The sequence below is a fragment of the Rhea americana genome, unplaced genomic scaffold (assembly GCF_003343005.1).
Source record: "Rhea americana isolate MKP2758 unplaced genomic scaffold, rheAme1 scaffold_6, whole genome shotgun sequence".
Classification (NCBI taxonomy): domain Eukaryota; kingdom Metazoa; phylum Chordata; class Aves; order Rheiformes; family Rheidae; genus Rhea; species Rhea americana.
The window spans coordinates 9,125,204-9,147,393 of record NW_028186756.1 but is presented as its reverse complement, the minus strand read 5'-3'; the positions used below and the strand labels follow the sequence as shown (position 1 = coordinate 9,147,393).

General features: G+C 35.3%; 1 protein-coding gene and 1 long non-coding RNA gene across 4 annotated transcripts in view; one reads left to right on the top strand and one right to left on the bottom strand.

Moving 5' to 3' along the window:
• Positions 1–16,897, top strand: part of POF1B (POF1B actin binding protein) — a 22,988-nt gene extending 6,091 nt beyond the window's left edge. The window contains exons 2-15 of one of the 2 annotated variants that reach the window (XM_085319593.1): positions 481–519; positions 1,716–1,817; positions 3,923–4,138; positions 5,701–5,831; positions 6,862–6,889; positions 7,980–8,054; positions 10,005–10,097; positions 11,141–11,254; positions 11,356–11,508; positions 11,619–11,729; positions 12,313–12,441; positions 12,718–12,791; positions 13,162–13,276; positions 15,123–16,897. In XM_085319593.1, the coding sequence (XP_085175719.1) occupies positions 481–519; positions 1,716–1,817; positions 3,923–4,138; positions 5,701–5,831; positions 6,862–6,889; positions 7,980–8,054; positions 10,005–10,097; positions 11,141–11,254; positions 11,356–11,508; positions 11,619–11,729; positions 12,313–12,441; positions 12,718–12,791; positions 13,162–13,276; positions 15,123–15,128 (1,386 nt within the window). In that variant the 3' untranslated portion in view covers positions 15,129–16,897. Of the gene's footprint in view, positions 1–480; positions 520–1,715; positions 1,818–3,922; positions 4,139–5,700; positions 5,832–6,861; positions 6,890–7,979; positions 8,055–10,004; positions 10,098–11,140; positions 11,255–11,355; positions 11,509–11,618; positions 11,730–12,312; positions 12,442–12,717; positions 12,792–13,161; positions 13,488–15,122 lie in introns of those variants that run through there. The other variant, XM_085319592.1, reaches the window with a different exon arrangement.
• Positions 9,020–18,049, bottom strand: LOC146587419 (uncharacterized). Of its 2 annotated transcripts, none has more exons than XR_014897636.1 (2): positions 17,134–18,049; positions 9,020–16,574 (listed from the first exon to the last, which is right to left on the bottom strand). It is a non-coding gene; the product is annotated as an uncharacterized LOC146587419 (long non-coding RNA). The 2 variants fall into 2 exon arrangements; XR_014897637.1 differs by having other exon boundaries at positions 9,020–16,545.
• Positions 18,050–22,190: the final 4,141 nt, after the last annotated feature.

Genomic DNA, 22,190 nt, shown 5'->3' with positions numbered 1-22,190 from the left:
GCACTACAAACTGGAACAAACTGTATCTTAGAAGTACAGCAGTTTGCACTAGCTGGCTTTACTATGTAACATAAACAACTATAAGTAAAAGACAGTGTTCTGTGGTATAGGGACTTGCCATCGTTGAAGAACTAGTCCAGTGTGTTCACTCTAATTTGTATTCTATTCTTCTGACACTTAGGAAAAGTAAAGACTAATTCCCTCAGACCTGCAGACAGGTAACAGAGAAAAAAAACACTCTTAAAGCTGAGAATCCAGATTCTGTACGTCCAGATTGTGTGGGATTTATTTCCTTTTGATTGGAAAGGCTATACATGGTTTGAAAACATTTCTAGGTGATACAAGCTAATGGTTCTCAATATGGTTATAGTTGATTCAGATGAATTTGAGAATCTGTATAATCTGAGGTATGAGCATAAAAAGGTTTTGGAGCTCAGACTGCAATAATCACTGAATCTTTACGTGTTTTCTTCCTTGCAGGGCACTGTTCGGAGGATTATTATAGAGAATCCTGAACAGGTAGGAAAACTATTTAGTTCTGTTTGTGCAAGTCTTTCTTTTGTAATTATCTTGATTCTGTAAAGTGCTCAGTTACCACCACCATGGGCTGCTAAGTATTTTTAACTCACATGGCCGTAACTCTGATTCTGAGATTAAATTACTAGGAATTAAAAATACTATGGAATCATCACACAATTAGGCTTCTCAGCTCTTAGTAGTTAGGTCTGTATTAATATACTTCAATATAATTGGTGAAGAGATGAATTTTTAACTGTTTCTACCCAATTTATTTCAACTATTGTCTAGATAGAAGCACAACTGCTTTGTTTCCAAGTGGAGCTGACTGATAGAAAAATCTGTAGTGTGACAGAGGAATTTTAAAACAATTTTTAAAAAGCTGTTTGGAAACTCTCTTGCCTTTTGATTAATTCTTTTGTAATAGACTTCTTGGTGGAATTAGAGGTATATATGCTGGGTAAAAGTCATTAAGTAGAATGCTTAAAATTATTTTCCAGAAAGAAGCTGTAAGAAGTCTACTGGGCAGTCTTCCATGACAACCAGCACACACTCAACCTGACCTCAGGGAACAGCGCTGCTCAAAAATGCAGCTATATGAGAAACCTACTGGAGCTCTCACCTTCGCGTTTATGAGACACTAAGCTGTTTCAGAAGGCAGCAGATCAGATAGCATATATCTGGCAAAACAGTGCTTTAACCGCTGATCTCTCTCAGCTCTGCATGACTGCCTGAAATTTATAATAGTTATCACCTGCCTGAATTGGCTGCTGGTCTCTCAGTGCTACATGGGTGAATGACTACAATGAGAAAGTTTCACAGCTTGATGAACTCTAGTTACCATGACATACTGTCCACCTTATATTATGTAGCCTGATCGTTTTTTTCAGAGTCCGGCAGGATTCTGTGAGAAAAAACAGTGTAATTTATTGTTTTTCCCCATGGTGTGTAGTTGAGATGCAGTATGTACGTGCATAAAAATCTGAGTTCAAGACTGAAACTTACACCCACTCAAATATGCATATTGGAACAGTGTATCTCAAAGAACTGTGAAAATAGAAGATATTTACTTTATAGAATTTTAAGTGCATGTGTCTTCAAACTACAGGAAAGCTCCAATCATTTTTAGTCAAAATGCCACTAACTGAATTGGCTGTTTGACAACATATATGAATGTTTTTTATTAATGTGTTTTACAGGAGCCATTATCCCCATTTTTTAGAGGAGGGAATTTCTATCCTGGAAATAATGTCATCTATGAAAAAACAATAAGAAAATATGAGCTATTAAATCCTCACCAGGTAAGTTATTTCTGTATGTTATTTATTGCAAAAGAAAATTGAAACAGTAGTAGAAAAGTTCTGTTTCTTTTGGGAACTGTTTTTTTTTTTCCTGAGAATTGTGTTGTCCAGGTATAAGAAACATTCTCAAAGTAAATGAAACAATTTCTGTGCATGAGAACAGCAGAATTCTTTTCTTAAGACTTTCTTATTTCAAGCTAGTGAAGAAAGCTGCTATTGAATCTCTGAAGCTCTCAGTTTGAACATAGTCATAGAACTCTTCATGTGAATATTGACAGAGCATTAATTTCTTGCAGTAGCTTCACAACAGAATAACCTATATAAAGTTTTATAAAAATTGGAGTGTAAAGACTAACTTTTAGCTTTGACTTTCACTCTTTCTTGAGAAACTATTTTTTGGTAAAGCCTTTTGAAATTTTGTCTCAGATTTGGTGTTTAGTCAATAGGAAAATTGTCAGTTTTTATCCCCTTTTTTATTACTCTGAAATACTGTTATTTTCAAGTTTTTGAAATGAAGCATATTTCAGACTGATGTATCTAATCTCTTTTTTTTTGTTGCTTCATTTTTAAAATGAAGTTTTTGTGCAGTTCTGGATTTTTGTTTTCTACTGTAAAGAATAGATGAAATACATGTGACATCTGTTCTCCAAAGTGAAAAGGGAGAAAATTTGAGGTAATTGTGAATAATACTCTTTTCATTCTTTCTACTGATAGTCTAAGAAGAAAATAATAAAAACCCAGTGTGGAATCCAGCCCTGGAAACCCTATTTCTGGTTTTGATTTTTTTGTTACCCAGGGTGCWTTTATATTAGCATTTTAAGTCAAATCATGAGTGCAGTTTTGAATATAATTTCCCAGTCACTGACTACCTACTGCTTTTTGGTTTATTTTGCACAGTGGTCATGGATCATGAAAGCTAACGATGTCTCACAGGAGTCCATCCAGTGCACCTGAACTGTTAATGGGTGTTCAGTCCTTTGAGACCAAACTTTAGCTACTGTGAAATAAAACCACCTAAAATATGTAGAATATTTTGGACACTGGGTCCTCTTCCTGTGCCATTTGCTAATATGGATGTACTCTCTGTCCCTCTGACTTTGGTGCAGAATGAGATGTTGATTCAACCTTTTTAATATAACTGCATTTTAAATTCCAGTCAAAACTACCTAAAGCCTAGAATTTTCACAGAATCACAGAATGGGTAAGTTTGGAAGGGACCTCTGGAGATGATCTAGTCCAAGCCCCCTGCTCAAGCAGGSTCACCTAGAGCATGTTAGACAGGGTTGCACGAGGCAAGTTTTGAATAATATCTCCAGAGAAGGAGACTCCACAACCTCTCTGGGCAACCTGTTCCAGTGCTTTCATTTATATATTTCTACATAGAATATAAAGAATACATTTTTTGAGGGAAAAAACTTGTAARGACTGTGACACTGAAAAACTATTAATTCTGATGAAATCAGTAACCTTCAGTGTTTTGACTGGAGGCTATACTAGTTGCTAGTTTCTGTGTTTTGGGGCTTTGATTTTTTTTCCCTCGGAAATAGCATTTTTCTTGGATTGTAAAAACAAGATGCGTATGTCCCATATATATTGCACACTCTGAAAATGGAATTGCTGAAAGGATTTATGGAGCAATATCTTGATCTGTACTAAATGTTTTTCTAACTGAAGTAATAAGAACCCAGTAAATAGTTCAACTAGAGCAACTAGCTCTTTTTTCAATCTCTAAGATACTTATTGAAACAGGATATACACATGTTTTAATGGAGGTTCCCATTTCCTGAGTGGATATGTTAAGAACAACAACATAATGAAAGACAACTCATAAGTAAAATTAGAAACAAAAGGTATCTTCTGCACCTTTTATTTCCAGCTACTAGAATTTCAGGAGCTGGTGAATTACAACCTTAAACTACAAAAGAATGAGGCAAACTCATGTTCAAATAGGAAAAAAAAAAAATTTATTAGGATTATTAAAATATCTGAAACCATCACATATTTTTCCCTGCAAAAACAACTTTTATTCATTTATGTATTCATGTTATGCTTCCATCTCATTAAGATGTGTTTTGTGGCTTAAAAGAAATACTTTTTGTTTATAGGAGAAGCAGTATCAATTTTCACACCAATATCAAATTCCCCAGCAATCAGATCAATGTCATGTTATCCAGCCTTGCCAGCAGTCTGAACAGTCCCAGGTCACTTATCAGTGCCAGCAAACACAGACTGGTAGCCCCTGCGAAATAATCCCAGTCTCTGTGAGTGATGACTGCAGAGGAAATACYGTGAGGAGGGTAACAGTCCAGACATGTGAGCCGGTAAGAATCACTTGCTGAATATTTTACTATTCACAGTGTGTTTTTTTTTTTTAATGGAGAGTATAAAACTTTACAAATGGATAAAATTATTCGTCCCTGATCTCAACAGGTTTTGCTCAAAATCATTGCACAGTAAGTAAGTACAAATGCACTGTAAGTAAACAGCAAAGTTTGTTCATCTGTTGCAAATACCGTCTTTGCATGCTGAGATTGTAAATGTTGTTTAGAACTGCTTGTGTTTTGCCTAGGAAGGGTACTCCTCTAATGCCCTCTAATCAGGTTTATAGATTTTGAAGGAATTAGATGGACGTGATTTTTAGCTTAAAACAAAGAACTTTAAATAGTTTTGTTGCTTTTAACCATATAGCTTACAGTAAGGTAAGAGCAAAGTATATTTGTAATTCATGTATTTATAATTCATGTCTGATGCGCAGACATTTGTTAGATAGCTGTAACTTTACACTTAACAGCTTTAGAGCCATTTAATTTTTGAGCGTGATTTTAAAGCTTGTGCCTTTCACACCGTAAGACTGAATAATATAAGAATTATACCCTTAGTTTGGGAAAAAAGTTTAAATTACTTTATAAAATGGACATGCATAAGCTCAGAATTGCTCTTTGTCTAAACTGATCAATGAGGATTTGAAGTATATTTCAATTTGATGTAGATGTATTTGACATAGATTCATTGGAAGTACAAAACTAGCTTCCGTCACCCTTCATTTTACAGCAGTTTCCACCTTCTGGAGTTTCTAAGGGTTGCCATATACGTGTATACATATACATGTGTGCTATTTCCATCAGGGGGGAGCGGAAGTGTAGTAGTCCCTTCCTGTGCATCTATTCAATATACAGGTGGCAAGAGAAACACGTTAGTGACCTTAGTATTAGACCTACGTCGTATTTCCTATGGCCAGATTCTACCATAAACTAACTCAGGTAAACTCAGTTTGGGCTAGGTTTAATTCTTTTATTGTTTGCATGCGTAAACATTTGAACTTAAGTTGGAGGTACTTTAAGATCTTTTTGGGCTTTAAGAAAGAGGTCTTGTATGCCAGTGCTTTCTATAAATGCTTCTGAAATTGTCCTTGGGAAGGAATCCAGGAACTTCTCAACTCAGCCATCAGATATACTCCAATGCATAAACATAAGGAAAAGCAGTGAGAATATAGTAGTAAAAACATGATTTTTGCAGTGGGGAATCTTGCACTTGAGTTTATCTGGGTGCTGCTAACAGGGATTATCCACTGTAGGTGTGGAGGCATGTTCATTAATGAAAGATTTGCTAATTCTCTCTATGTTAGAATAATGATGATGATGTTGCTATAGGTGGAGATACTACTTTGCCTATTTCTTGTTGCTGTAAAGGAAGTCATTTATTTCTGTATAGCTCATTGAAAAACAGAAGACATATAAGACTCAAAACCTGGGAAAAGAATAGTGTAAATAGATTGCAAATTAATAACAGCAGACAAATCCATCACGCATGCTGCATTTTGATGTTCAGTTTTCATCTTGAAGATGGGAACTCAACTATAATGTTCTTACGTATCTTCTGTTAGGTGAGTTGCCCTCAGGAAAATAATGACCAGCTGGACTGCCGCTACTTTGGTGAGCTGCTTGCTGAACTGAACCGCAAGACCAATGACTTGCACAGTTGTTTACTACAGCATGTGGAAAAGATAGGTGGGAGGTATTGTCACTTTATGTGTGCTTTCATTTTAGTATTCCAGAAATCCTAGGAATGCACAGTGAGAGCTCAATGCTAACTTTTCAGACAAATAGAATTCAAAGTGTATTTTATAGTAATATAACTTGCCGAGTACCTGCGGATATAAACAAGGCTGTAAGCTAAATGAATTAATTGAATTTAGTGCTTTTTCAAATTGTTTAATACACAATACAAAATTATTKGTTGGTTAAAACAGTAGATAGAACAAATTTAAATACACCTGCAGCATGCTGTTTGACATATTTAATGATACAGTTCTGTTACTGGTCCTGAAGAATGAAACAACCCAAATACTCAAGTTGCCATTTCATTAATTTTGTTATATCATGAATGAAAAGATGGTCATCACATAGCGTGACACTCTGTCTACATGCAAATTGATGTTAAGTATGTCTTCCGCAGGGGCCTATAAATTATTTGATTTTGAAAAGAAACGCACTCTCAAGTCAGTAATCTGTGAGTCTTTACAGGTCKTCTTACCCTTTTCTCACAATCACCATTATTTCATTCCTTTCCCCCTCTTCTCACCCACTCTCTTTTGCTGATAACTCCACTGAAATAAGCCAAAGGGATCCAAAAAGAAATTGGCATAGTATGTAAAAAGGAGAATTTGAACATCAAGAAAAACCTTGACACTGGTAAATTCAGGCATGTCAATATACTGCAGCACAGTCTGGGTAAAGCCATTACCCAAGCCAATTCTCAGGGTAGTTGGGTTAACCTGACGTAATTGGGATAACTACTCAAAGAAACAGAGATAGTCTAAGGGAAGCAATGTGCTAACTACACTCCTGTTAGTATTCCAGTCTGCTCAGCTGTCTCTATATATGGACTAATATTTAACACCTCGTATTTGTCTGTTACTTTAGAAGGAATGTAAAGAGTTCTGTTAGTAATTTAAAAGATGATCTTTTTATGGTTGTGACTGGTCATGCATTCGTAGTTATCAAGAAGCATTCAGTTAATTGGTCCCTTGAATTTTGTCTTCTAGGAACCATGACATTGAACTTACCAGTCAGGTAAGCAGCAGACGTGCTCTTACAAGCTGTTTCGTAACATTTAATGTTAGTAAGAATTGTGTGGATCTTCAGTTTGGAACTAAGTTAAGTCTAGTCCAGTTTAACCAGACCAGGATGTGGTCTAGTCTGTTTAGTATGAAGATGACAGTCTGTGTTAGTTAATGATTCCTGCTTGTTAATAACATTAAAATTCTGCAACCTACTGATAGGCGTGTTTGCAAACGTTACAAGTGAACTTTAATTATTTGTATTATTCCAGTACATTACGAGGGTCAAATTTTTAAAGTTTTTCCTGTTGTGCTAATAATGATTTCATTGTAAAGTATTCTTGCATAGTTACAGATTTTTACAGTATGCATTTATTGTAAAGGGTCTTTCACTTTCTTGCCAATAAAGAAGTTCGGCAACATGTACTGCCATGCATTAGGAGAAGTGGAGAATACTGCCCCTCACAGAAAGAAGAGGAACTTAAGTTGAGAAAACAGACTTTTCTACGTTTACAAAAAGCTCCAGCCATGCTGGATTCGTTTTTGAGAATCTGATGATACCATATCATTACATCACCATATCATATCATCAGCACATTTATTATTTTTAAAGGCATTGTGTATATGGCAGAAATATTTGTTCAGGATCAAATTATATGATGCAATGCCACTTAATCACTAGCAGTATCTCTTATAGCACATTGGTCACCATTTGTTTGTTGACAGTCAATTATTTAGAAATATGAGATTTGATTATATCATAAACTTTTTGGAGTACTGTTTTAGTGTTAACTGCTGTTTATGAGAGAGGATCATTTTGAATACTGCTCTTAAAATAAAAGTTAAACTTAATGATTTGAATATTCATTTAAGGAAAATATTTGACGTATCAGTTCATCTCTTTTTAATGTCACACATATATAAGACTTTGGACATCTTGTGGGTACCCTTTGATGTACTTTAACTGCATTTTGCCCTGTCCAAAACAAGTTTTTCATAGTAAAGATTTGTAGTTAATGAAACTGCATTATGATCTAGCAGGCATAGTTCTTTATCAAGATGTCAGAGACAAGTAACTCCTCYCCACACCCTTCTTTGCTTAGACTGAAGATGTTGAAGATTTAATTCCCAAAGGACTGTCTGAGGCAACAAAACAACAGATTCGTTACCTCCTTCAGGTATGTGAATGGGGCAGAGGGGGTGTGTRTAGGTGAACAGTAAGTTCAAACAGTAGAAGCTCGCTTACACCTACCAGGGAATGTTTATATAACATACTTTACATTAGAATAAATGGAATAAGTAGAATATGAAGTAACATGTTTGGATCATACAAATGGCTTCAAGTGACATGTGGCAGTTGCTTTCACAGACTATGTATTTTAAACGCAGCTTTATTGGAGCTTTCTTGCAGTTTCACTGAAAACCATTTTTTTTAACAGATAATTATATGAAAATACTAGTCTGTTTTTATTTGTTTGTGCTTTATGTATATTAAGAATTTGCTTTAAAAGTTAAAGGTTATTGAATGTTGAATTGGATATCAATTACCAACTACATCTAATGTTTATAATTTATGTCTCATCTTCCGTAAGTATTCTGGTTAAACATGTATAACAATGTTGCTCATGCCTGTGCATGCTTATGACATTCAGTAACAATATATAACCATTTCTGTTTTGGTTCTGTTTATAAATGACTTCAGTTTTTCTCCTTGTCTTGTTTTTTTAGCTACCTAGCCATCACAGCCTGTTTTTTTTTTTTTTTCCTTTTTTTTTTGTTCACCAGCCCCCTAGGTTTGCCTGAAAGGTAATCAGGCGAGAATGCTAAGTTCTGATAATGTTTTTTGGTTTTGTTGCTTCCTAGCGTTACAGTAGTCTCTGTAATGTGGTGTTTTGTTTTGTTTTGTTTTGTTTTTTTTTGGGGGGGGGAGGAGATACTGACCTTCTATATAAAGTGTTTTTGTAGGTAGCTGTTTGTTTGCTGTGAAAGTACACAACACCTACGGAGATTAGCCATCTCTAGCACTAAGCAGTTTCTGAGGGGGGGACTTGGATTTTTACATTCTAAATTTAACCACTCTGACTTAATTCCTTCTTTTAATGTAATCTCAATAGCATATTTCACAAAAAAGACAACAAAACTGTAAGTCAAAACTGAAGTTTCATTTTAATTACAATAAAACAGATCAGTTAGTTAGTTACACTAGAAACATTACGTTTGAAGCCTCTGTCTCATAATAGCACCACTACGGTTGACAAATGTAAGAAGGGCTAATCAGTGATAGAGATTCTGATAGCTTGTTTCAGTTTGAATTATTAAGATATTTCTTGCATGATGTTAAGAGAAGTACTAGAGGAAGAAAAGCAGGACAAAGATTTAATTTTGATCCAGGTATTTAAAAATAAATCTTTTAACTAGAATGTCCAGCCTTTCTAGATTAGTCAAAAGTTTGAGGGATTATTTTGTGCACTTTTTCTCTCAAATATTAGAAAACTACCATGAAATGCAACATTTGTGTTCTAATATGAATTAATACACAGCTGTTTACAATGTATTAACAGAAAAAAAAAGGAGACAGGGTTAGTCTATTGAGCATTATTGCTTTTCTTTTTCATCTAGGTGACTCCTTTAATCCTTGGGAACTTTTTTCCCTTTAAAGGAAAAAGTCGGTAGTTTGAGTGTGTTGTTTATTTTTATTTTAATGCTTTGCCTTTGGGCTGAAAGCTCGGTTTAACAGCTCTCAAAGATGATGAATCCATTCCTCTGTGGCTTCTCAGGTAGAGTGGTTCCTTTTTTCATTACTATAACACACAGAGCTCTGAACTTGATTGTGAGATATTAACCCATTCAGTTCTCCTTTCTTCTGTTCCTTTCTTTTTAAAAATGTTCTGTCCTGTATTAAAAAGCACAATAGTTCAAAAGTTGTGCTAGTTGCAGAACACACTGCATGAAAATGAATCTTTCTTTAAAGTGTCCACAGTTTCTACAATGACTTGAGCAATAGTTCTAGGAGTAAAAGTTGTTTTCAGCTGTATAGCAGTTCTCTTCTCCTACACATTGCTTATTGTAAACGAAGCTCACTAGTAAATCAGAATACATACTTTTTTATTTGTTTCTTTTCCTCCTAGATGCGAGTGACATCAGATAAATCATTGAGGCTTGTGCTTTCCACTTTTAAAAACTTACGTGAAGAGCTTTGCCATTTACAGGATGATTTGGGGGTAAGCCACACTTTTCAGTTCCCTTGTTGATACCTGTCAGTGAAGAAAGTCCATTAGGATGAAGTTTTGAAGTCCAGGCTTTTAGTTGCTTTAATATGAACTGTTAATTTATTAATAGCCTTGCATGACTTGTACAGTGGATGAGGTTAGAAGATTTCTTTCATCAGTGGATTTCAAGTTTTAAATTTGTATAATCCAAAACCACCAAACGYGTATTTTCAAAGGCAGGAAAGACCCTGAATAGTGAACTTACGAGATAATTCAAAGTTCTAAAACTTTTACTTAATGTTTTTATTTCGTTACTTAATGTTTTACTGCTTAATTACCTCATTACTTAATGTTCTAATATGGACCAACTGCTTATATAGTAGCACTGTTCCAGGAAGCAGGAGACCTCACTTCCGTTTACTCCTATGTGCAAGCTGTATTCCCCACTTACAGAAGAATTGCTGTCAGCTGGTACCTTTAAGGACTTGAGCGAGTCTCCAGAGTGGAATATCGGAACTTGGAAGCTGCAGTTCTGTAGCTCTGATACGGAGTGTAGATAGCTGCTGTTCTGAAAGCAGAAGTTGTCTCATGGTAGAACTTTTTCTTAGCCAGCCTGGAAACTTCACAACATTCTCTTTTGAAATGCAGTGTTGGGGGGGGAGGAGAGAGGGGGAGAGAGGGAGAGAGAGCTAGCTAGCTAGCTTCCCCTCACATCATTAATGTAAAACAAGTAGTCTGTGCAGTAAAGCGGTCTTTGTTTGGGATTTTTGTTGATTTCTGTTTAATAAGTTAAGACTACAAGTAAGTCTTTTCTGGGACAGGCTGAAGGAGCACTATCCAAGATTACAGTGCTTACCACACAACAGGAAGCCACACACACTACAGTGATGAGCAGCTCTGAGCTCAGTAAAAAAAMCCCCAAAGCAGTCCCAAATAAACTAAAAATTTTCTCTAAGTCATCACTTATTAATTACTCATTACTTTGTATTTTGAACATGGGGAAAGGTTTACTGAAAAATTGCAGCTATTCACAATAAAATACTTTTGTCTTACAGAAATTAGAAACGGACAATGTCTGTCTTAAGAAGGATTTGTCTTTTAAAGATTCACAAGTTAAAGAGTATGAAACTATGCTGACTTCCTTGAGAGAAAATAATCGTCAGCAGCAGGTGACTTTAGAAACATTTTCAATGTAGTTACAGTCAACCAAAAACTACTCCATATTTCAGCCTTTGAGGATTTTGAGTAATTAATGTGTGGTATATTCCAGCAAGGACTCAGAGAGAGTACTGCAAAATGTCGCTCTCTGGAAGAACAGCTCCTTTCTCTTCGGCTCAGTGAGGGAGAAAAGGATTGCCAATTGAAAGAACTGGAGTACTGCAAGCGTGCCTTGGAGCAAGAGATCCAGAACTTGAGACTACAGGTAATAGGCTCATTTTACTGTTTACAGTAGCTGTTGCTCACAAATTCAACTGTAAAGCAATTAAGCTTGCAAAAATCTTTTAAAAATAAAAGCCATTTCATTCTCTATAGACCTGTTCTAATCCAACGCTTCAGACCACCACAGATGAACTCTCTAGCCGTTACGTAGAGATGATCAACAACTTGAGAGAGGATAAAGATCGTGAGATCCGCAGTCTTAGGGTATGTTGATTAACTTGATATGGGTGTATTCCTCACTGTGTATGACTGCAGGTAAATGGGTTATTTTTTAATTAAGAAAGAGGAAAGATATAGCAAATGTACACTTTAGATTTCTGCAATTACTTTGTACGATACTAATAATCACTCTGAAACCCTTGTGTAGAACATAAAACTGTGATTAAAAAAAAATCTAGAAAATAAAGATAAATCCCTAGTATTAACATTTAATCATCCAGGAAACCAGTTTGTTCAGTGTTGTGTTAAATTTCTCAAGTTATGAATCTGTTAGTTGAATTATCACAGATACTTAAAGAGTTGAGTCCAACTGGTACTCTCTGAATTCACTGTACAGCTCAACCTTTGTTCATTTAAAAGTGATTAGTCCGTGCAAATCTGCATATATCTATATATTACATATTATGTAAATGCATGTGTTCAAAAACAAGGTTTTTGAAATTCTACTAATTCAAGCATGTTCAGTGTAATGGAAAAGTACATCCAGTCATAGATGCATGCTTAAAGGTCACCTGCAAGGAACACAGAACACTTACTTAACTCTTCTTTATCATATTTCTATTTTTAGTCTCAGTTATCCCAATTCCAGCAAGACATATCAAGAAGAGAAGGAAGTAACAGTGACTTGCAAATAAGGTTGCATGAACTGACATCAATGCTGGAGGAGAAAGATGCTTTTATTAAGCAACAACAAGAGGTAAAGTAACATAATTCTGTTTTAGGAATGTTAGGTTTAAGTGTTAATTTACTATGAAGATGGCATTTTACTAAGAAGTAACACCATCCCGAATCAGGAATAGGATTTTTTTTTTTTTTAATTGAATATTTGATGATGCTGTTTCCCTGCTAGTTTCTTGGAAGGACAGAATATTTCAGACTGTTCTTTGAGATGAGGTTCTGCAATTATTTTGTTGTGACTTTGCTGAATTAGCAAATATAATTTCATTTAAATGTTTATTTTTTGTTTTCTCAGGACCTTTTCAGATTGAAGCAAGAGAGATTATCATGCAATCAGTCCCCTGGTACAACAGCCACCATCATTAAGAAGTAATGTAGTTACTCACTTTTCTTAAAAAATGCATTCTTTTGATTTCCATTGTGTAGTTTCTATTAATTAAGTAAGTCCTTTCATCCTTCAAATTTCTTAACATTATCTACTCAGCTTTTAGGAGAAAAAGTCAAGCTGGGAAGACCTATCTAGGGTGAATATTCCACAGATATTCCCACTAAGCATTGTAACAGCAATTGAAGAGTAACCAGTATGTCAAAGTGCTATTTAAATGACATTTTTTTAGTTACTAGTAAAAATATTTGGGGATTGATAACTAAACTAGAAGAATTATAAAATCTGTAATTTGGATACAGGTATGCAGATTTTAGTGTTATGTTTTACAGGATTTCAATTCTTTTAATGCAGGTACAGGAATCAGTATCCAATTCTAGGTCTCTTGTCTGATGACTACAAGGTTACATCACCAGTCAATAAATCACACACTATTGTAATTGAGAGGACTGGAGAAATATGGAAACATGTAAGTTTACTTAGATTAACTATACTATTTCAGAAATCTTTAAGTATTTCAAAGAAAACATTAGCCAAAGTTGGCTTGCAAGAAAGAGCAGGAGTTAATTTAACTGGGCTGCAAAAAGTGACTAAACTCAAGGAGCTGTATTTGTTGCAAAACAGCAATAATTGTTAGGCAGAATACAAAAATAACAACTTGATATTTTTTCACTGGCACATAATTACACTTAACAAAAATGTGGTGTTGCTCTAACAAACAGTAGCCTCTGCCATCATGCACATGGCAGTCATCTGGGCATCAGTGTAAACAGATTAGGGAATTATTAGGATGTTTTTCAGTGTTTTGCTCTCAGACAGTTTACAGATGCAATGTTTTAAGTAGGCAGTATGCCTCTGAATCCTAAATATTAATTAGTCTGCACTATTACTAAAACATATTAAGCACCATGGAAACTTCACTGAGACAGAGCAGTGCCTGATCCAGGAAGTACGGAGCAGCAGTGTGTTTTTATAAAGTTATTTAAAGTAAAAGTAGAAAGCAGGACTGCAGAAGCTGTTTATGTTACAGGGCACAAAGCAATGTCAAGTTTGAATACAAGGTAAAGGCTTGAGAAAGATGAACTCAGTTGGTTTACAGGAATGTGTTCTAAATACTGGAATTTGATGAAGTCGTCAAAGGACGAAGTCTCAAAGAGAAGCACAAATAAAGGAATGTGAGAGAGCAGCAGTAGCTTTGTGGGAGACRCACACACAAGCAAGGAAAAGAAAGTTTTGTGAGCAGGCTGAAGAGACCAAGGGGAAAGCAGCTGGCAGGTTCTAAAAGGATATGTGAGATGTTAACTAACTGAGGTAGGACTAAAATTAAGAGCCTCTGCAAACAGCAGAGTTGTTTTATTACTGATCTCTATAATCARTCAGTTGCAATGCAACTGGATGAGAACTGCTGTACCTAATGAAACGTTAAGGTAGTAACCCTTACTGCAAAAAGCAGCCAAAACCTCTCTCTGAAAAGTTAGTCATACTTTTCATTATAAAGATGAAGAAGGTAAGTGTACTCGACATTTGAATAGAGCAAGGTCAGGAAATGAGAACTGCTGGCATGTTAAGTTTCAGCTGAAACAAAATTACTCTGATGCAAGATGAAGTTGGTAACAGTTTGAGAAATGCTAATTTCACCTCTACTCCAAGCCTCACATGTAGTTTTATTCTGTGTTTGTATGCTGTCATTAATGAATAGTAATACTGAAATGTAACTGAATAGCACGGCTTACATACTAAAAGTACAAAAAAAGTGGTTCAGTTGTTCCACTAGCTATTATTGTGCTGAGTCACTTAGGATATTCAAAGGCCTAAGTGACAGATATTCAAAATGTCTTGATTTTCAGTGCATTTGAAGTTTGAGGTTTCATTCTTTGTGACTTACTTACTTACTTATATTAGAGAATTCTAACTTCAAGGGTAGAAATTTTGTAATATTTACTATTTAGGTATACAATAACTTCCTGCTCTTGGTTGATGAAAAAGCTTGTTTTTCTGTTTCCTGGAGACAGTGAATCAAGCCAGTTCTGACACCTGCCCCTTGCTAAACAGAACTGTTTACAGTTTAATGATTTGACTTTGACCTTGATAGTACTGGTTGCTATAGCACTGACATGGGTAGCATTTGTTATGGAGGAAAAGCTCCCTGGCCATTTAAGACACCTTACTTACTTACTAGAAAATCAGATTATGTTAGAGAAATAAATACTGTCTCAAATGAAGCATGCTCTATATACCCAACAGTTTTGTTTTATACATAGAAAGGGTAAGTAAGTATGTGCATATCTTCTGACAGACTGCTTTTTTTCTTTCAGGATTGAAAGCAAGCCTTTAGCCAGATTTGCTTAAAGGAGTTCACACCGAATGACTAAAATTGCCTTATTTTCTGCTATTTTGCATCAGTAAAAGGTTGTCTGATAGTGAAAGAAAGTGGGGAATGCGTTAAGGACATGGAAACAGGAAAAAAGACTACGGAAAATGCTGTCTTGCCCTCATTATAAAGAATTGAGTTCCCTTGTGTTCTTCATGATCTGTTGATAACAACTGTATGTTATACTTTACTTTACAYTTTTCTCTCAGTAGAGAACAATATTACCATGCTTCTGTAGACTTCATTTTTTTCTGACAGTCACTACTTGACTAACTTCACTTCTTCTGTCAGTCTTGCAGCATTCTAAGAGAGAAAAGAGAAACTAATCTGATACCTCTTTTGGAGGACTCCTGTCCTGTTCTTTTGTCTTATCTACTCATGCAGAGTAGGTGAGAATGATATAAATTAATTAAACTATGTACATACTGGCTAGTTTCAATACAGATTCATACAAGATTTTCATTTTATCTACTGCTCTCTATTCCAAGATGAAGCAGAACCCCAAGATGAAGCAAAACCCCAAAACAACCTTCATGGGGAGCTTTAACACTAAAGGACACCTCACTGGAAAACACTTAATGTAGATTTGCCTACAAGAAGCTAAAACATTAAGGAAAATTACTTAACTTGCTCCATATCCACAACAACTTCTTCAGCTCAAACTTAGTTATTCACTTAGCAAACACCAAACTAACTTATCTATAGTTGCATAAAATGACTGGGACATATGTTTCAGCTGAACCTCTTATAAACCCCCAAACTAGCCATAACTATTTATTTTACAGTGGCTGTTCTTGAGGATTTCAATAATTTGTTTATATAGGAAAACTTCTTAGTATGAAAATAGCTCTTGGACTAAATTTTACTATCAATCATCAGAACAACCTTCCATTTACAATCTTTGCTCCAGGCAGGACTACACAAGTTGTTTCAATTGATTTTGTATGAATAATTAAGTAGTAATAACTAACAAACATAGTGCATTTGGGGGAGAGGGTAAAGTACTAAGAGAAGACTCATAGGGGAATATTAAAACTATGCAATCAAAAGGTGCTAGCTCTGCATTACAGGGTTTTTGCTTTGCTGTATTTCCACAGGCTTTGGTAATTTCTATTCACATAGAATGTATCTCATAGACAATGTTTAATGGTGAAAGAACCCTGTAGGCAATGTGTAACTACGAAATAAATGTTAAGCCTAACTTTCTGGATTGTGAGCAACTGCAGTGGGAACATCTAATGTCTATGTGATCAGTTAGCAGGGTTTGTTTTAGTGGTTTGATACCTGGCRAACGCCAACTACAACGCCTCTACGCGAATCTTTACAAGTTAATTTTGTCTGAGTTGAGTCCTCCAGTCAGTTTGATGCTGTGAAGACAAAGATGGCATCATGCTCTCTGTAATGGGCATAAAGAGACAAACACAATACCTGCTCCTTTTACTGCTGTTTGTTTGAGTACATCCAGTCTAAGATCAGTGTGCAGTTTCAGATATGAAGTAAGAGCGTGCACCATTAAAATACAACCTCTTAATCTAGCTCTATCAAAGACGACCGGAATTCATGAAAAAAAAATCAAACATTTATAAGAAATACTCAGTTGAGTGAAGAGTAGCTTTCTCCATTGAAACAATAATCGGAAGWTTAGTTATGAAGTACAGATTCTAAAATGACCTAATTCCTGTATTAGCATCATGTGTATACACACAGCAAGTTATCACAACTGATAGCACAGGTTATTTTCTAAGTATATTCCAGCCTAATAATGTTAGTTACACTGTCTAGTGACTTTTCTACTTCTGTAGCCCAAACATACATAAGAAAAAGTATGTATGTGAAAAATTAATCAATCACTTCTTTTTTTAATAGCATAGTTAAATTATCATTGCGATTAGTGCAGTTAGTTAATCTGCTGTAAAGGTGAGAGAAAGGAACTGCTGACTGACTGACTTACTTACCTACTCTTGTCTTTGCTGCGATCTCAGCTGAGCCGACTGGCTGAAAACATTACACAAACAGTTCAGGAGAAGCTGTGAAGAGTAGAAACATCAGTTACTAATGGACATGCTTACTTACTTTGCACTCACTTATGCTACTACAGAGGTTGTACATGAAATCTACTAGCTATTTTATSAAGTAGTACTAAACCACTGTTTCTTTTAACTCTTTATGACTAAGACTGTATAATAGCATACTGCAAACAGTAAATGCCCTAAAAGGACGGGCAGATGCAGGCTCTGAATACATTCACAATTGCTGGGTATTGTAATTGCATGAAAAAGGCCATGATCAGGCAAATAAACTGTCTTGCATGAACAGGTGGTAGCATTATGCTTAAAACACACTGATTCAGTGTCTCCCATGCTTGGAGAAATGCAAAAACATACTAATAAAAATGCCTAGTTTGCCAAACAGGAAGACACAGAGGTCAATGAGCTGTTCTAAGGCTTGTTTTTTTAATGCTTCTGTGTACTGTAATTGATACAGTTCTGGCATAGCAACATATTTCACTCACAGCTAACAATGAAGCAATACATCCTAGTCAAAAAAAACAGAACTAGACTAATCATTTAGGGATTGGTTTTATTTTCAAACCAGTTCTAAAAAGTAAACTAACTAACTTAACATTCGTCTCCTTTGTTATAAAAATGCATTATACTAGCTGCAGTCTTATCTCCTTTTCTGTTGAACTAAAACTGATTTACCTAACTCTTTCTGCTGGAGTTTACAGAAACATTTTTTCCTCATCTTTAAAGCATAGTTATTGAAATTACAAATAGTATACTTTATTTTTTTGTCTTGATTCAGGTAGGTATTACTGAAAAGGTGCAGTCTGCCATGTAGCGCATATAGTTCTTGGATGAAAGCCAAGAAATCCCTCTCACCCCACCCCCCCCAACCCAGAATCTTCTCTAATTGAGCCTTTGCTCAGAGCAATATATCCTAAGACTCAAAATTATTTAAGAAATACAAAAAATTCATAAAGGCAATTTCTACAAAGCTCAAATATAAAATTAGTCTGAAACTAAGAGGTTAAAAACTTCTATAATTAAGAACAGATGAATTCCTCCTCAGAGTATTTGGATCATCAAATATATAAAGAAACTTCCTACTACCCCTTGTTGTGAAATGCTGTTCATCTCCTGTGCAGGCATAGTATGTTTAGATGAAAAGAAGAACCAAGAATTCTGTTTGATGGAAAAAAAAAAAAATACAGGAAGTGGCTACAACTCACTAAAAGGAAATCATTATGGAAACAGCATACAAATGATGGCAAATCTGACCAGGGTATTTACAATGAAAGTGACAATTTTTCAACTGTTCCATAACAGAAGTAAATGTGCTAAAGTTACAGGTAGATGTTTCTTGCAATTAAAACAAATGTATTTAATGGCCTCTGAACAATCTCTTACTTTAAAATACATTACCTTTAAAATATTTTTAGCATAAAATAAGTATGTTGCCTTCTACTGAGGAACCTTTCAGGAGATCAATACCCACATGACAGTAGCTCCCTTTCTTCAGTCGTCTTCATTGCTGTGTAGCTAGAATTTTTCCTTTCTCTTTCCTTCCTTCCTTTTCCTGCAATAAAATAAAYAAACAAACCATATGAAATACCAAAAGCTGATACATAAAAATAGCATCTTCAAGATACCTGGTGTTTAAAAAAGCAAAAGCATTACTCACTGAAATGTTTTTTTCTGCTATTACAATAGAAAAGGTAAAAATGCAATTTTCTCTCAACAGTTTTAAGATGAAAATATTACAACATTCAAAGACATTTCACATTTAAGTGAGGCTAATTTGTTCATATTTTTCTATTAAAATAGTGATAGCTCTTCTCAGGAACAAAATTAGTATTGCACTATTRTACTGCACATCTTGTAATAAAAAGTGAGTTTAAGTACCTGGCAGGTTTTTTTTACGTTTTGTTTTTATATACACAATTTCAAAATATATGGAACAACAGTATAAAAAGTAATGTCTGTGTTTAATTATGAATTTTTTTGGACAGAAATCGTCCCCACTTAATACTTTTAAAATTAAATCTATCTATGGTTGCTGAGATTTTTTTATACAGAAAAAATGTTCCAATATCTCATTTAATTCATCATTTTCCAAATTTATCATTATATCATTTCTATTGATGTACAACTAAAAGACTCCCACATCAAGCTTAGTATTTTTTCCTTGCTTATGTGGTTAAGATAGTAAAATCAGTATCAGTAAATCAATAAATTGTTAAACAGTTTACATGGAAAGAATCTGATAGCTATTTGTCAACAAACTGGCACCATTCCAGTGCATCCTATTCTACAGAGCAGTCACTAGTCACCTTATTTTAGCAGCAGTACTTTCGTTCAAAAGTACGGATTCTGTTTTTTATTGGCCCTGTGCTGACTCCGCTTACAGTTTTTAATCTCTCTTCCAACATTGTTACCAAAGAAATATATGAATGTGATTCTTTTTGTTTTCTACTTTAGATTTTTTCCAGCTTTGCTTACAGAATTTTGTTATTTACCATGTCACATTTCAGTTCTGTTCATGGGGTTACAAGCCAACACAATTTACTTTTTTCCCCCAGCTAGGGAATCTTGCAAGCATTTCTCAAATGTAACAGTCCACTGAGATTTCTGAATTTTCTCAGGAAAAAATAAGACAAATCAAAGAAAATCAAATCAAAAAAACTTACGTCAGTGGTGAGCAACAATGTAAGTACTGCTATATCAGGCTATGTCTTTATCATTAGTTTTTATTAAATAAACCCTAACTCTCTGAAGTGAAGGTAATACTCAGAAAACTGAGTCTTTAGTGCAAGGTAAATTATCTAGACTTCCACTGGTCATTATTTTTAAGTTGCTTTTATATTCTTTTCCATAACTGCATAAGAAAGAGAGAGTCACTTCACCACAATACACATTTTTTTTTAAGGGGCATACACAGTTTCTTGGTCTTTTTACACGGGGGGGGGACGGTTGTCTTCTGTTACTGACTCGTCCATGCGATTCAATGTGTAAAGAAACTCAGTTTCTTTAAGCCTCAGCTACAAAAGAAATGTAAGCCAAATACAGTCCAAGTTTAAAAGTTACTGACGCCTCTATTACTCTAGGTGAAGACTCAATACACGCTTTGAGTACTGCATGGAGGTAACTTACCTCTGCCTTCAGAGGACTGGGCTAGTGCTGCTCCATCTTCTCACTGTTACCGTCTCTATTTTATTACCTTTACTTGTGGGCAYTTGAAATCTGAAGGAAAAAAATACAGATATCACAACATGAATCATTTTTAACTACATCTGGCTTTTAGGAGTTCTTGGTCCATTACTCAAATAAAAAAACAGAGTAAATAAATTTTACATTTTTAAAGCAACCCTTCCGCACGTACGTGAAACTTGCTGCTTGCCCAACCAAGCATGATGTGCTTATACATCGCATACAGCATGATACTGGCAGTAGAGATGTGGTCAAGAACTGTTTTTTTTTTTTGTTGATTCCTTCTCCTTTCTGTCCATACGTGTCAGGCCCTTWTTTATTTTTTAACCCACCAGAGCCCACCTAACAACATCAACACAGTCCTTTGCCTATTCATCACGTACCAAGGCAGTTCCAAGGAGCTTCAACATCTGGAGCTGTGTAGGAAGAGGCCAATTCTAGAAGAAGCAGCAGAAGCATTGGTAGGAATTTCAAAACACAGAGTAACAGATAGAAAATCCAGCCTCAGTCTTTAACGCCTGAGCAGCACCGGACCAAACCAACTTAAGGCCAGTTAGAAGTACACACTCTCCCATAGCCAGAAGCTACTGAATTTAAAACCACTGCTCAAACAGCAAATCCAACAGATTCATTTTTCAACTCTTCRACATTTAACAACACATGGGTAGCAAACCTTAATACTGCGTGGGTTAAATCACAAGGCTGCTTCTCTCTCAGACAGACCTTGTTTCCACAAGCTTTCTTCTTAGCTATGTTTTGTTGCCTATACACTCCTTGGAAAAGAAACAAACAATTAATTTAAAGAAAGAAATGTCTGAAATAGTTTAATAAGCCGATCAAGTAAAGGTGGTAACAGTCAATCATGCACAAGTCTCAAAGATCATTTTGAGACTTTGCTTTGGATAAGGCTGACTGTAACCAATAGGTTAAACTTAACAACTCAGTTTCTCTCTCTAGATACCACAGAAAGCAGGACCGTTCACAGAAGATCATACTAGTCTACGCTTGTTCCACAAGTCCTCCACACCTTCCCTGTATTTTAACTTAGTTGATAATAACAAACTACAACTACAGTTTTTCCAACCACTACTCCCTTTCGTCATGAAAACTCCTGTCTTGAAAAATGTATCATCTTTCACAAATTCTGATGTTCTGAAAAGATATGAGATTCTTCTTCCTGATTAGAAAGACATCTCATTAGATAGAATATTGCTAACTCTTAAACCCCCTAGAATATAGTAATAAAGTTGAAGATGAATTAAACCGTTTCATTTCTGCCATCATGAAATATTTTGCTATCATTAAGTATGTTTTTAAAAAGTTAGTGCAATTCATGCTTATGTACTTTTAGGGGAACAAAAAAATAGATGCAATAGAAAACGTACATAGTGAGGCTGCCACCCCCTCCTGAAACACCACTTCCTGAAAAACACTAGATACCATCAACTGACAAGTGAACGCACACAGTCCCTTCTAACAGGAAGAAGTCCTGACACATCCCATAACCATAACAACTAAGCATCATTTATGGAGGTTCCTCAGCTGGGACTTGCAGAAAGATATCCTCCCCTACACAAACAAAGAAAAATACTGTATAGCTTTCTACCACATCTTTTCTCAAACACTGGAAAAATGAGATTAATTTCCTGTGGCAAAAGGAAAAAAATCTTTCCGCTGCATTCCTTGAAAAAGACACTACTAGTTATCCTCAAACAGACAATTCTGTGCACTCCAGACACTGTAACTTCTTACAAGTGATCTTGCCAACTGCTCCTCCCTTTTGATTAAGTCATGATCTTTGA